The sequence below is a fragment of the Oncorhynchus masou genome, chromosome 28 (genome assembly GCF_036934945.1).
Source record: "Oncorhynchus masou masou isolate Uvic2021 chromosome 28, UVic_Omas_1.1, whole genome shotgun sequence".
NCBI lineage: Eukaryota > Metazoa > Chordata > Actinopteri > Salmoniformes > Salmonidae > Oncorhynchus > Oncorhynchus masou.
The window spans coordinates 19,983,688-19,999,153 of record NC_088239.1 but is presented as its reverse complement, the minus strand read 5'-3'; the positions used below and the strand labels follow the sequence as shown (position 1 = coordinate 19,999,153).

Below are 15,466 nucleotides of genomic sequence, written 5' to 3'. Positions count from 1 at the left end.
TAATGACACCTGCCTCTGATTGAGAACCATACTAGGCCGAAACATAGAAATACCCAAATCATAGAAAAACAAACATAGACTGCCCACCCCAACTCACGCCCTGACCATACTAAATAATGACAAAACAAAGGAAATAAAGGTCAGAACGTGACAACATATTTTGCCACATAACCATTGATTCAAAATCTAAGTTTATTGTGAAATGTAATGACATTGGTTTAATATTGGTTTAAACACAACATAATGCTATCTTTTCAATTTAGTTGTTTTATCTACCAGTTAATCCAAAGGCAAACAATGCAAGATACGCATTTAAAATCACCCATAGAAGTGCCGAAAGTAATATGCTACAGTACTGTAAATGACAGTAGATTACAGTTTTCACATTAAACAATACACTTACATTACCCAACAAAATTGACAGAAAATCTATCATTTCCATAATATCTATCCAATCAAAGGTGTGATCAATGAAGACCTCCTCTACAATCATTCATGCAAGAAAAACATTTTATTTTTCATATTTACAGTGCATTCGGAAAGTATTCAGACCCTTTGACTTCTCCACATTGTTGCCTTATTCTAAAATGTATTAAATACATTGTTTTTCTCATCAATCTACACACAATATCCCATATAGACAAAGCGAAAGCATATTATTTTTGTTTGAAAATATATTACAAATAAAAAAACTTATTTAATAAGTATTCCAAATTTTGTCCATTCAATTGAATTTACCACTGGTGGACTCCAATCAAGTTGTGGAAACATCTAAAGGATGATCAATGGGAACAGGATGCATCTGAGCATAATTTCAAGTCTCATAGCAAAGGGTCTGCATACTTATTAAATAAGATAATTCTGGTTTTTATTTGTAATAAATTTGCAAACATTTAAAAAATAACCTGTTTTTGCTTTGTCTATATGGGGCATGTTGGTGGCAGAATCATGCTGTGGAGATGTTTTTCAGTGGCAGGGACTGGGATACAAATCAGGATCGAGGGAAAGATGAACGGAGCAAAATACAGCGAGATCCTTGATGAAAACCTGCTCCAGAGCACTCAGGACCTCAGACTGGGGTGAAGGTTCACATTCCAACAGGACACCGACTCTAAGCACCCAGCCAAGACAACGCAGGTGTGGCTTCGGGACAAGTCTCTGAATGAGTGACCCAGCCAGAGCCCGGACTTGAACTTGATCTAACATTTCTGGAAAGACCTGAGAATAGCTGTGCAGCAATGCTCCCCATCCAACCTGAGAGGCTTGAGAGGATCAGCAGAGAATAATGGGAAAAACTCCCCAAATACAGGTGTGCCAAGCTTGTAGCATCATACCCAAGAAGACTTGAGGCTGTACTGGTAAGGTGCTTCAACAAAGTACTGAGTAAAGGGTCTGTATACTTATGTAAATGGTATATTTCTGTAAAAATCTGTTTTTGCTTTGTCATTATGGGGTATTGTGTGTAGATTGATAAATGTTAAAATAAGGCTGTAATGTAACAAAAGTCAAGGGGTCTGAATACTTTGGAATGCACTGTACATATACTAAATATTTTCGATGCATTGAGAGACCTCACTTTGATCTTCAAGCACAAATGTAATGCAGTCTACCAGGCTAGGAGACATTCTTGGTCGTGGATACAATTGTAGGCTATCCCTCTAGCAAAAGGGTGTTGCAAGTGACAACCATTGTTGACCGCGGCAACAGCATGCTAGGCATGATCACGTGGTGCAGTGGTAGTTCCGCTTACCTTTCTCACTGCGGCATCTCTTTTGTTATTACTGGAGAAAATGCGTCTGGCATCATCTTCTGGATACATCGTTGTTACCTGCAATATATTTCATTCTACGTGCCGAGCTAACTTGAGTTAAATACAATATTGTTTAATCAAGAGTTTTCCTCGCCAAATGTTATTTCTTGGATTTATTTATAGTCTACAGGTTGACAATGGCTGTCAATAACATGGAGTTGTTTTTATTTAGTTCCGAACAGACTGGTCATGTCTCATCGGCGTTGACGGGACTATTTTAGAGACTTGTTTTTGCGTCTATCAAGGCCCTTCGCATCCGATGTAGAATCGTACATTATTTACAAATGTTGTTGTATCGAATGTCGGAGATCTAGGCCGCACAAATCCACTCAATAACAGGACAGAGGAGGCGAGAGCACCCGTCTGCAGCACCGAGTAAGTCGACAGAGGACAACGGCCATTACGGGACCATACCAGAGACCGTAGCCTACACCGCACGCAAGCCACATAATAGGTTATAATTTGCTGACTCTTGGATGTCTAGAATAAGGTGATGTAAACGGCAAAACAATAGCATCTGTTCCTCATTATAAAATGGCAACCTCGGAAAGCGACAAGTGCTGGCGGGAGTGCATGGATGTTGCTGTAGAAGTTGCATGTAGAGCTGGCAAGGTAAATCAAGGGCGCCGTAATCCATCAATTCCATGATGTCTCTGTTGCTCTTTGTAACGTTTTTTTAATGTAGGTAAACGACATTTTATATTTTTGCAAACCTGGCTACAAGGTTTCGAACCTGGTTAAAATGTTTTTAACCTGGCTACATTTAGAAGGCTACAATGTTTTTGTTTTGTTTTTTACCTTTATTTAACTAGGCAGGTCAGTTAAGAACATATTCTTATTTTATTTTGTATTGAGGACCTGCAGGGGTTATTTTGCCCCACAGACCTAAGTATGCATCAGTGTGCTATAATAGTCTGCACTGTATTGAAATGATTAAACTCTTGTTGAAATACAGTGTTACCATGTAGGTTAAATATATAAAAGTCAATTGAATAATACCGCCATCTGCCGGCCAATTGGGCTATCTAAAGTAAAGTGCAATGGGTAAACTTACAAGTATGCATCAGTGTGCTATTATAAATAGTCTGCACTGTATTGAAATGATTAAACACTTGTTGAAATACAGTGTTACCATGTAGCTTAAATATATATGGTAACACTGTATTTCAACATTTTAAGCTACATGGTAACACTGTATTTCAACAAGTGTTTAATCATTTCAATACAGTGCAGACTATTTAGAATAGCACACTGATGCATACTTGTAAGTTTACCCATTGCACTTTACTTTAGATAGCCCAATTGGCCGGCAGATGGCGGTATTATTCAATTGACTTTCGTTTGGGCTATACTTTAGACACAGCGCATGTTCATGACCTGCTATGCCTCACCGTGTTGACACATTGAGGTTGGCAGAACTTGCCACTCCGATCTTCCTATCCTGTTTAATCAGGCAGACCAAAGCAGACATTGTAACAGTGGACAAGATAACCTGGCTCGCTTTATGTGAAGTGACTCTAAGACCACGTTTTTGTGGTACTGCAGTTATAGGTACAGATAATCAAATTTTATTTGTCACATACACATGGTTAGCAGATGTTAATGCGAGTCTAGTGAAATGCTCTCGCATGTAATTCAGTGTAGGTACACATTGTTACGTATATGATACCTATTTAAAAACGTGGGACCAGTAAAGCTTGTTGCATAGATTAGAATCTTCAAAATAGGCCTATTCATTAATATATTGATAGTGTATAAACCGGGTTTACCCTCAAAAATTGCTTGGAAAGCCCATGTCCTGATTCCCAGTCTTGAATGTTGGTGGTGTGTGTTATATGTTACTTGTTCCCTCTCCCTCCAGGTAGTACAGGAGGCAGTGAAACATGAGAAGAGTGTGAGCACGAAGAGCACTCCAACTGACCTGGTGACGGAGGCAGACCAGCAGGTGGAAGAGCTCATCATCTCCACCCTCAGGGACAAGTTCCCCTCACACAGGTATGCAATGGTATCTTCCCCCCCAAAATATTGAACCTTTATTTAACCAGGCAAGTCCGTTAAGAACAAATTCTTATTTACAATGACGGGCTACACCGGACCAAACCCAGACGACGCTGGGCCAATTGTGCACCGCCATATGGGACACCCAATCACGGCCGGTTGTGATACAGCCTGGATTCGAACCAGGGTGTCTGGGTTTGGCTGGTGTAGCCCGTCATTGTAAATAAGAATTCCAATTGTCTACTCAAACATGTATGCCAATGGTATCTTCCCAATACAGGGGTGGTTCCATTTTGGCCCTTAGCTAGCCCCTTAACCTTGTCCCTTTGCGTTTCCAGATCTGAAAGATCTCTTGTGTTAACTGAATACGTGTTAGCTGTATTGGAGGGCTAGGTGGAGCCACAGCCATGTAGCCATCCCTATATTGACAACGTCCTTTACAGTCCATTCAGATCTGTGGATTCTAAAGAAATAGGGTTGAGGGGAATTGTCTAGGCAATTAAATGGAATGAGTCAAAAATAGTAAGCGTTGGCCTCTCTCTTCACAAGCGAGTAGTTGTAAACTGAATCATCAAAAATAATCTCCTTGTAAGGGTTAGTGAGCTAATAGCTAACTTTGCTTTGTGAATTGAAGAATTTTAACACACCAGTGAATTTAGGCATCTCATTTTGACACTTCTGAGTGGTAGTGAATGGTGCTTCCCTACAGCCATGGGGTATGCAAATACGTTATTGTTACGTGAATCAAGGTCACTGTAAATTGTGACCTGACAGGTTCATTGGAGAGGAATCGTCTGCAGCTGGGGAGAAATGCATCCTCACAGACGACCCTTCCTGGATCATAGACCCTATCGATGGGACCTGCAACTTTGTTCACAGGTACAATACAGATTCCTTCAGAAATGTATATACAACAGCCATTTCCTCAGATTAGAGATTTGGAACTATACATGTTGAAGTCAGGAGAACATAGCTGTTAATAAAAATTAAAGATGAATGCTCAGTCGTCGATAGAATACTATCACCACAGATGATTTACTGATGATGTACTTCATCGACTACAGCTCGGCATTTAACACCATAGTACCCTCCAAGCTAGTCATCAAGCTCGAGACCCTGGGTCTCGACCCCACCCTGTGCAACTGGGTACTGGACTTCCTGACAGGCCGCCCCCAGGTGGTGAGGGTAGGCAACCACATCTCCACCCCGCTGATCCTCAACACTGGGGCCCCACAAGGGTGCGTTCTGAGCCCTCTCCTGTACTCCCTGTTCACTCACAACTGTGTGGCCACGCACGCCTCCAACTCAATCATCAAGTTTGCGGACGACACAACAGTGGTAGGCTTGATTACCAACAACGACGAGACGGCCTACAGGGAGGAGGTGAGGGCCCTCGGAGTGTGGTGTCAGGAAAATAACCTCACACTCAACGTCAACAAAACTAAGGAGATGATTGTGGACTTCAGGAAACAGCAGAGGGAACACCCCCCTATCCACATCGATGGAACAGTAGTGGAGAGGGTAGTAAGTTTTAAGTTCCTCGGCATACACATCATAGACAAACTGAATTGGTCCACCCACACAGACAGCATCGTGAAGAAGGCGCAGCAGCGCCTCTTCAACCTCAGGAGGCTGAAGAAATTCGGCTTGTCACCAAAAGCACTCACAAACTTCTACAGATGCACAATCGAGAGCATCCTGGCGGGCTGTATCACCGCCTGGTACGGCAACTGCTCCACCCACAACCGTAAGGCTCTCCAGAGGGTAGTGAGGTCTGCACAACGCATCACCGGGGGCAAACTACCTGCCCTCCAGGACTCCTACACCACCCGATGTTACAGGAAGGCCATAAAGATCATCAAGGACAAGAACCACCCGAGCCACTGCCTGTTCACCCCGCTATCATCCAGAAGGCGAGGTCAGTACAGGTGCATCAAAGCTGGGACCGAGAGACTGAAAAACAGCTTCTATCTCAAGGCCATCAGACTGTTAAACAGCAACCACTAACATTGAGTGGCTGCTGCCAACACACTGACTCAACTCCAGCCACTTTAATAATGGCAATTGATGGGAAATGATGTAAAATATATCACTAGCCACTTTACACAATGCTACCTAATATAGTGTTTACATACCCTACATTATTCATCTCATATACTGTACTCTATATCATCTACTGCATCTTTATGTAATACATGTATCACTAGCCACTTTAACTATGCCACTTTGTTTACATACTCATCTCATATGTATATACTGTACTCGATACCATCTACTGTATCTTGCCTATGCCGCTCTGTACCATCACTCATTCATATATCTTTATGTACATACTCTTTATCCCCTTACACTTGTGTGTATAAGACAGTAGTTTTGGAATTGTTAGTTAGATTACTTGTTGGTTATTACTGCATTGTCGGAACTAGAAGCACAAGCATTTCGCTACACTCGCATTAACATCTGCTAACCATGTGTATGTGACAAATAAAATTTGATTTGATTTTCTCAGCTTCCCCATGGTTGCAGTTAGCATTGGTTTCGCTGTCAAGAAAGAGGTAAGCATGAGAAATGTGGGTAAACAGAAGTTATCAAGTTGAAAATATTCTCATTATTATTATTAATTTGTTTTCAAATGTAGCTTGAGTTTGGAGTGATCTACCATTGCTTCGATGGAACATTATACACAGCTAGAAAAGGCCATGGGGCATTTTGCAATGGTGTAAGGATCCAAGTATCAAAGGAAAAAGGTAAGTCAACTTCTCCTTGGATTGTAATGTGTTAAACTACCAAAGCAAGCAACTAAAAACATTGTACAATGTAGAATTATCAAAAGCTTGGTTGATTAATTTATGTTAAAAAACTATATTGGTTTACCAAAATGTACAGATATAGAATCTTCATTTGACCTGTATTGTCACAGCAAAAGAATCCTGCAGTAATAGGACTCAAACATTTGTGGTTAGGGTATTTATTTCGCCAAAATTAGACTACATGAAATGTGCAATACTGTTAATATAACTGTGGTTTTTCAGTAAATGTATGTAAATCACAAAGATCTGTCTCCTGCGGTGCAGGAAAATTCTCAGCAGCAAAAGAGTGATCAAGTTAGGTTCCCACACCTGTACTGTATCCATTATCCTAATCTAGAGCTGTTTTTCTATTCCCAACGACTGTTAGATGTCTCCAAGGCGCTCATTTTGACTGAGATCGGAGCCAAGCGGGACCCAGCAACACTGAACATTTTCTCAGGGAACATCATGAAGTTACTGAGTGCTCCAACTCATGGGTAAGAACTGACCGTTTGTTCTCCAATACTTTCAGTGGTCATTCTGGGTCATCTTCATTAGGCACCAAACGGAAGAAAACAGACTGAAACAGGGAGGGATTACCTTGACACTCATTTTCCGTTGTGTTCCCTAATGAACATGAGCCTGGTCAAATGGGCCTCACATCACGGTATATGTGGCGCGCTCCAAATCTCAATACAGTGATGTATTTTGGCCCTAGACTTTCCTTGAATAGCCTGGTACCAGATCTGTCTGATCTTTCTCGCCAACTCCTATGGCCATTGTCACAAACAGATCTGGGACCAGGGGCCGTACATTTAAAATGTCTCAGAGGAGGAGTGCTGGTTTAGGATCAGTTTTGCCTTTTAGATAACAATGAACAAGATTACATGGACAGGTGGGATCTGACCCTAGATCAGCACTCTTATTCTGAGACGCTTGATACACACAGCCCTAGGCTACTTCTTGTGTTCCAGGGTGAGGATCATCGGCAGCTCCACCCTGGCCCTGTGTCTGATAGCCACAGGGGCGGCTGAGGCCTACTATCAGTACGGCCTGCACTGTTGGGACATCGCCGCCGCAGCTGTCATCATCCGAGAGGCCGGGGGGATCGTCATAGACACCTCAGGTGGGGGTTCTAGAATACAATATGTTACTGCTAGTCAATGATGGTCGATAGGTGATAGGGACCGGTTTCACAAGCAGTCAATGTTTGTTTAAATAATTTGTCCTGACTGTCCTCTGTTATCTGGTCTCAAACTTAGCTCTCAGCTGTACGGTTCTCCTGGAGGAGGCAGAGATGAGATGGATATATTAACTTGAGCTTTCACTTGAGAAAATAACTATTGAGGCCCCACAATGCATGCTGTTATTATGGAAAAGTCCCTAGAGTATGATTAAAGCAGTTCTTATAGGCTGTCATTATTGTGATGGACACACTGACTTTTAAAAAGAGAATCCAAAATGTATTGTATTTGACATGATGGCTGCTATCCCCTGAGTGATACTGTATGAGTGAATGGACTTCCGAAGCCTTTGTGAGGATGAGCTTGATATCCGGCTGAAGAAGTGACTGACTGCCCGCCTCGTTCATCTCTTCTTCCCCAGTTCCGGGGTGTTGCACAAAAGGACCACTGTTGAGAGTATGAGGGACTGGTCTGGGCGTGAGGTCAGGATCATGTGGTCAGCTGCTGGGTGTGCTGCAGTTCAGTTTCTGGTAGCCCAGAGAGAACAAGAGCCCTCTGAGGCCAGGCGAAGCCAAGCTATCAGTTCCTTCCCTGTAATGTTGGAAGAGACTCCATTCAACCTTTCAACCAGTTCCAACAGTCAAGTAGTGGGTCGCTATGGTGCCTGAATAGAAATGTGATTGAAATAGTTAATTTTTTATTTATTAGTGGGGAGGCTTTTGGTGCTGACGGTTAGGACTGATTAATGTATTTATCTATAGTTTTATTTTTTATAGTTTCTTTTAATATGTGGTTATATGAGTGTGTTTGTTACATAACATGTATTTTTTTTTTTTTCCAGGGGGTCCACTTGACCTCATGTCCCGAAGAGTGGTCGCTGCGGGAACCCACGAGATGGCCAATTACATCGTCCAGCAATTGCAGCCAATCAGCTACGAGCGGGACGACAGTGACCCCGGTGTGCAAAAGTGAAAGTCAACCTCCATCTCTCCAGTGGATTCTCCTCCGCCTTTTACCTCAAATCATGAAATCCTGCAGCACACTGTCCTTTTCACAGTCTGCGGTGTACTCTGCAAGAAACACCATTTTCCTCCTTCAATATGCAAACTCTTGTTACAGTTTAACATGTGTGTATATGTAATAATATACACACAGGAAAGTTATACATTTTTGACTACATTTACAGTAGTTATTACCTAGATTGTTTGACAGTCTTTGCCATACGTGGTACCAGGCCATGATAGAAATGTATTATAGGAAATTAAAGGAGTAGATCAATCATATTCCAAATTGGACCTCATCCAACGCATATATCTACAGTAAAGTTCTAGGTATTAATTTATTTGTGAGTCAAATGTCCCTTTAATTATGAAACACACTGTTACATTGCGTTAACTACTGAAACTCAATGAAACGGTTTTGTATGATTTATCGCTAATTTCTTGCGGTTTATACACTGACTGAAGTTAACCATGTTTAACCTTCTTTTTTTAAACAACTTTTTCTAAATATGGATCCTCATACAGACAGGAAAATAGGAAAATGGTGGAAAATGTAGAAGTGTTTTCAATGACGCAATGAAAATACTGTAGATGGAGCAGGTTTGTATGGGAGCTAGAGATTTGGCTTGTAGTGATGGTTGTTCATGTTTTTAAGACCTAAATCACTGCCACTAAAATCACTGTTATTTTCAGCACCTTTACTTATTCAATATGTAATCTTAAATGAATAAATAAACAATTAAAGTATTTATGTTCTGTTTTTTGCAAGTTGTATTCACCTGTTTCTCATTGACTGTGCTGTTCGACAGCACCTTTTTCATAGTGTTTTTTTCCACAAGCATTTCACAAGAAAGGATATTCATTTTACACATTGTCTAAGGCATTTTGTGGTTCCTTTCATTTGTTTGACACATGTTTTTCTTTGATAGAATAGCACTGTGATGTACGGTAGTTATCACTGGGAAACATGTTTTTCTTGGTACTGTGTGTCTGTACAAATATGGATCCACATACGTGTCCTTTGGTTCTACAGTAGGCAGCTCTTTGGTTCTACAGTAGGCAGCTCTTTGGTTCTACAGTAGGCAGCTCATTAGTTCTACAGTAGGCAGCTCTTTGGTTCTACAGTAGGCAGCTCTTTGGTTCTACAGTAGGCAGCTCTTTGGTTCTACAGTAGGCAGCTCTTTAGTTCTACAGTAGGCAGCTCTTTGGTTCTACAGTAGGCAGCTCTTTGGTTCTACAGTAGGCAGCTCTTTGGTTCTACAGTGGGCAGCTCTTTGGTTCTACAGTAGGCAGCTCTTTGGTTCTACAGTAGGCAGCTCTTTAGTTCTACAGTAGGCAGCTCTTTGGTTCTACAGTAGGCAGCTCTTTAGTTCTACAGTACAGTAGGCAGCTCTTTGGTTCTACAGTAGGCAGCTCTTTGGTTCTACAGTAGGCAGCTCTTTAGTTCTACAGTAGGCAGCTCTTTAGTTCTACAGTAGGCAGTTCTTTGGTTCTACAGTAGGCAGCTATTTAGTTCTACAGTAGGCAGCTCTTTAGTTCTACAGTAGGCAGCTCTTTGGTTCTACAGTAGGCAGCTCTTTGGTTCAACAGTAGGCAGATCTTTAGTTCTACAGTAGGCAGCTATTTGGTTCTACAGTAGGCAGCTCTTTAGTTCTACAGTAGGCAGCTCTTTGGTTCTACAGTAGGCAGCTCTTTGGTTCTACAGTAGGCAGGTTCAACAGTAGGCAGATCTTTAGTTCTACAGTAGGCAGCTATTTGGTTCTACAGTAGGCAGCTCTTTAGTTCTACAGTAGGCAGCTCTTTGGTTCTACAGTAGGCAGCTCTTTGGTTCTACAGTAGGCAGCTCTTTAGTTCTACAGTAGGCAGTTCTTTAGTAGGCAGCTCTGGTTCTACAGTAGGCAGCTCTTTAGTTCTACAGTAGGCAGCTCTTTGGTTCTACAGTAGGCAGCTCTTTGGTTCAACAGTAGGCAGTTCTTTAGTTCTACAGTAGGCAGCTCTTTGGTTCTACAGTAGGCAGCTCTTTGGTTCTACAGTAGGCAGCTCTTTGGTTCTACAGTAGGCAGCTCTTTAGTTCTACAGTAGGCAGCTCTTTGGTTCTACAGTAGGCAGCTCTTTGGTTCTACAGTAGGCAGCTCTTTGGTTCTACAGTAGGCAGCTCTTTGGTTCAACAGTAGGCAGCTCTTTGGTTCAACAGTAGGCAGATCTTTGGTTCTGTTTTCACTGGATTGGTGTGTGATGCCTTATCCTTGTGATGATGGCCGTATCTAATTCACTTCACACTCACATGGCTCCTCGCACAGGGCCGGCCCAAGGCGTAAGCGAACATCAGGAACTCAGTCGGGGTCTCATTTTACTGTTGAGAGTAGGTCACTTATACAAGGTGTAAGTTAGTGCATCAGTAGTTTTTCTCTTCTGTCAGTCACTGACAGTCAATCAATTAGCCAATGTCAGCTAACATGCAGTTGAAGTTGGAAGTTTACATACACCTTAGCCAAATACATTTAAACTCAGTTTCTTACAATTTAATCCGAGTAATAATTCCCTGTCTTAGGTCAGTTAGGATCAGCACTTTCTTTTAAGAATGTGAAATGTCAGAATAATAGTAGAGAGAATGATTTCTTTCAGCTTTTATTTCTTTCATCACATTCCCAGTGGGTCAGAAGTTTACATACACTCAATTAGTATTTAGTAGCATTGCCTTTAAATTATTTAACTTGGGTCAAATGTTTTGGGTAGTCTTCCACAAGCTTCCCACAGTAAGTTGGGTGAATTTTGGCCCATTCCTCCTGGCAGAGCTGGTGTAACTGAGTCAGGTCTATAGGCCTCCTTGCTCGCACACGCTTTTTCTGTTCTGCCCACACATTTTCTATAGGTTTGAGGTCAGGGCTTTGTGATGGCCACTCCAATACCTTGACGTTGTTGTCCTTAAGCCATTTTGACACATCTTTGGAAGTATGCTTGGGGTCATTGTCCATTTGGAAGATCTATTTGTGTCCAAGCATTAACTTCCTGACTGATGTCTTGAGATGTTGCTTCAATATATCCACATAATTATCCTCCCTCATGATGCATTCTATTTTGTTATGTGTACCAGTCCCTCCTGCAGCAAAGCACCCCCACAACATAATGCTGCAACCCCTGTGCTTCACGGTTGGGATAGTATTCTTCGGCTTGCAAGCCTCCCCCTTTTTCCTCCAAACGTAACGATGGTCATTATGGCCAAACATTTCTCTTTTTGTTTCATCAGACCAGGGGACATTTCTCCAAAAAGTACCATCTTTGTCCCCATGTGCAGATGCAAACCGTAGTCTGGCTTTTTTATGGCAGTTTTGGAGCAGTGGCTTCTTCCTTGCTGAGCGGCCTTTCAGGTTATGTCGATATAGGACTCCTTTTACTGTGGATATAGATACTTTTGTACCGGTTTCCTCCATCATCTTCACAAGGTCCTTTGCTGTTGTTCTGGGATTGATTTGCTCTTTTCACACCAAAGTACATTCATCTCTAGAAGACAGAACGCGCCTCCTTCCTGAGCGGTATGACGTCTGTGTGGTCCCATGGTGTTTATACTTGCGTACTATTGTTTGTACAGATGAATGTGGTACCTTCGGGCATTTGGAAATTGCTCCCAAGGATGTACCAGACTTGTGGAGGTCTACAATTTATTTTCTGAGGTCTTAGCTGATTTCTTTTGATTTTCCCATGATGTCAGGCAAAGAGGCACTGAGTTTAAAGGTAGGCCTTGCTTTGCTCTCACAAGCTGTATGACATTGTTTTATTGTGTTTCCTTTATTTAACTAGGCAAGCCAGTTAACAAATATTTATTTACAATGACGGCCTTCTCTGGCCAAACCCGGACGACGCTGGGTCAATTGTGTGCCACCCTATGGGACTCCCAATCACAGCCAGTTATTGTGATTCCGCCTGGATTCGAACCAGGGTGTCACACCCTGATCTGCTTCACCTGTGTCTCCCATCTCCCCTCATTATCCCCTGTGTATTTATACCTTTGTTCTCTGTCTGTTGCCAGTTTGTTTTGTTTGTCAAGCCTGCCAGCGGTTTTCCCCCTTGCTCCTGTCTGTTTCTAGTTTTCCTGGTTTTGACCATTCTGCCTGCCCTGACATCCTGTACCTTGTCCCACCACACTGGATTACTGACCTCTGCCTGCCCTGAACCTGAGACTGCCTGCCCCCTGTTCTAGTAATAAACGTGTTACTTTGAAACTGTCTGCATCTGGGTCTTCCCTAAACCATGATACAGGGTGACTGTTGTGACACCTTAAGCACTGAGATGCAGTGCCTTAGACCGCTGTGCCACTCGGGCGTTCCACTTTTAGATGGTCAAGAAGTGGTACAGTAGCATTGCTTAGCAATATTAGACTATGCTACTAACAATCCCTGTTCTCTCACCAAATTACATTCCAAGAAAATACAACTGATATAGATTTCATAACACTAGGTACAGCCCATAGGGGGGCGCACAATTGGCCCAGCGTCGTCTGGGTTAGGGTTTGGCCGGGGTAGGCCGTCATTGTAAATAAGAATTTGTTCTTAACTGACTTGCCTAGTTAAATAAAGGTTAAATAAATAAAAACAACTGGATAGGCCTATAGGCCTTCTGGAAAGAGAATATCTCAGATGACAGTGACAGGTAGAAAGGTTACTGCTGTCTCGAATCCTTGTGACGTCCCTGCCCTAAACCCTAACCTTTGCCCTTTCCCCCAGGGCTCTCCAATCCTGTCCCTGGAACACCCATCGTCTTTTTGGGAGATAGAAATGCCCAAAAGTTTAGAAAAATTACTTAAAGAAGCTCAGACCTTGAAACTGCATCAATTATGTACTTTCTTTTAATATACATATCCCGTTTGGCCTGTCTCTTGTGATGCAATTCACAGCAGCTCTGACAGATGTGTTGACATGACAACTGTGTCAGAGTTTTGAACAACCCCTCCCCCCCTTTTGTTCCATGCTGGTCAGTAACTAGCTAACACAAGACATAGATGAAAAGGGAAACATATAAGTATCTTTGCCATAGATCAATAGTGTAAACTTTTAATTATATTTGCTCAAACCCTACAGTCACATTTTGGCACGAGTGGAGTAGCTATTTACATATAAACCACGCCCCTCTGCAAACACACCTTCTCAGATGTTGGTTACAAGAAGGTACTTATTTAAATTAGGTAAGAGAACTTCATGTTACCATTGGTGTATTAAAACGAGAGTTAGGGTGATGTCACTATCCCCTTGATAATCCCGCCTCCTGAATCCAAGTCTTTGACATGGGGGAGGGGACCAGTAACTTTATGATCCAACTTTATCAATGTAGAAGCAACTGTCATTTTTCATACTTTGATCTGATTTCATCCAAATATCACATTTCATGACAGTTCATTACTTTTAACCATTTTAAAATGCAAATTCAACGGGGTAGGGATGTCCCAAGGAACACAGATACTGTAGCAAGGCTCCAAAGCGCTCGTGTTGCACCACTCAAATTCCGATAGATGTCGCTGTTGTAGCCTATACATGACTTTCACTATACATGACCGTTCTTCTAAAACCAAATAGGCCTGCTACTGCGCTATTTGTTTTAAGTTGTGTAACAACACAAAGCAAATGCGTTTGAACCTATATCTGTACTCTACTTCAAATAAATTGTTACACAAACTGTTTTGTAGCCTATGAATACCTCAACTAGATTACTGTTGCTGAGCCATAGATTAGGCTATGATTTATTGTATGTAGGTGTAGCCTACATGGGCCTACATGTTATTTTCATACAATAAGTGAAGTACAAAATCATAACCATATGCATGAAAGCCTATTCCTAATATAATCCTCAACTAGCCTATTTTTAGACAATTAGTGTAGGCCTAACAATTACTGAATGAGAAATGTCTGTATATGCAATAACCATAGATAATATGAATCAAATTGTATTGGTCGCATACACATATTTAGCAGATGCTATTGTGGGTGTAGCGAAATGCTTGTGTTCATAGCAATAACCATGCAGTAATATCTCACACACAAATCTAAAAAGTAAAAGAATGGAAGACAATTAAAGAACATTTACGTTGAGCAATGTCGGAGTATTAATAAATATCTATCTATGTCAAGTTGTATAAATGATTGGAGACAGGCGCAGGAATACATAATAGGGGGTTTTAATACTCCACCCAAAAATACAACATGCCATGAAAGGCACAGGGACGAAGCCCAAAACAAACACATATACAAAAACAGGGATGTAACCCAAACAAAAGAGTGAGGTTAAACCCCTAATAAATACATGGGACGAGACCTGTAATAACAAGTGCACAACAATACACGGGACCGTAATAACGAGAACACAATACATGCAGCACGAAAGCCAAAACAACAAAGCACAGGTACTCACAAGACCAACAGACATGGGAACAATAACAACCAGGACAATGGGATACAGAGGGCACATATATACAATTACCAATCAGGGGAAATGGGAACCAGGAGTGCGTAATTAGACAGTTCAGGGAAGCCTCGAGGCTGGTGACGTAGGCCTCCGGAACTGGTGCGCGGAATGAGCAGCAGTACTGGGGGGATCCGTGACAGTACCCCGATGCATTGCACTAGCAGCGGAATGACACAGGCCTCGGGGACGACCACAGGGATGCTGTGCTGGTCAGTTGCAGCTGCCGAAGTT

General features: G+C 42.0%; 1 protein-coding gene across 1 annotated transcript; it reads left to right on the top strand.

The window, feature by feature from the left end:
* The first annotated feature begins 1,719 nt into the window (after window positions 1-1,719).
* On the top strand, window positions 1,720-9,550 carry impa2 (inositol monophosphatase 2). Its single transcript, XM_064941508.1, has 8 exons — window positions 1,720-2,422; window positions 3,672-3,805; window positions 4,583-4,687; window positions 6,318-6,363; window positions 6,447-6,555; window positions 6,986-7,094; window positions 7,572-7,723; window positions 8,623-9,550. Exons 1-8 carry the CDS (start codon window positions 2,345-2,347, stop codon window positions 8,751-8,753), a joined length of 864 nt encoding a protein of 287 aa, XP_064797580.1. The 5' UTR covers window positions 1,720-2,344; the 3' UTR covers window positions 8,754-9,550.
* The last annotated feature ends 5,916 nt before the right edge of the window (window positions 9,551-15,466 follow it).

Bases quoted from the DNA above. Each gene is read 5' to 3' on its own strand.
- impa2 (XM_064941508.1), top strand. From the start codon at position 2,345: ATGGCAACCTCGGAAAGCGACAAGTGCTGGCGGGAGTGCATGGATGTT. The intron at 2,423-3,671 runs GTAAATCAAGGG...CTCTCCCTCCAG, and splicing joins TTGCATGTAGAGCTGGCAAG to GTAGTACAGGAGGCAGTGAA. The intron at 4,688-6,317 runs GTACAATACAGA...TGATTTTCTCAG, and splicing joins ACCTGCAACTTTGTTCACAG to CTTCCCCATGGTTGCAGTTA.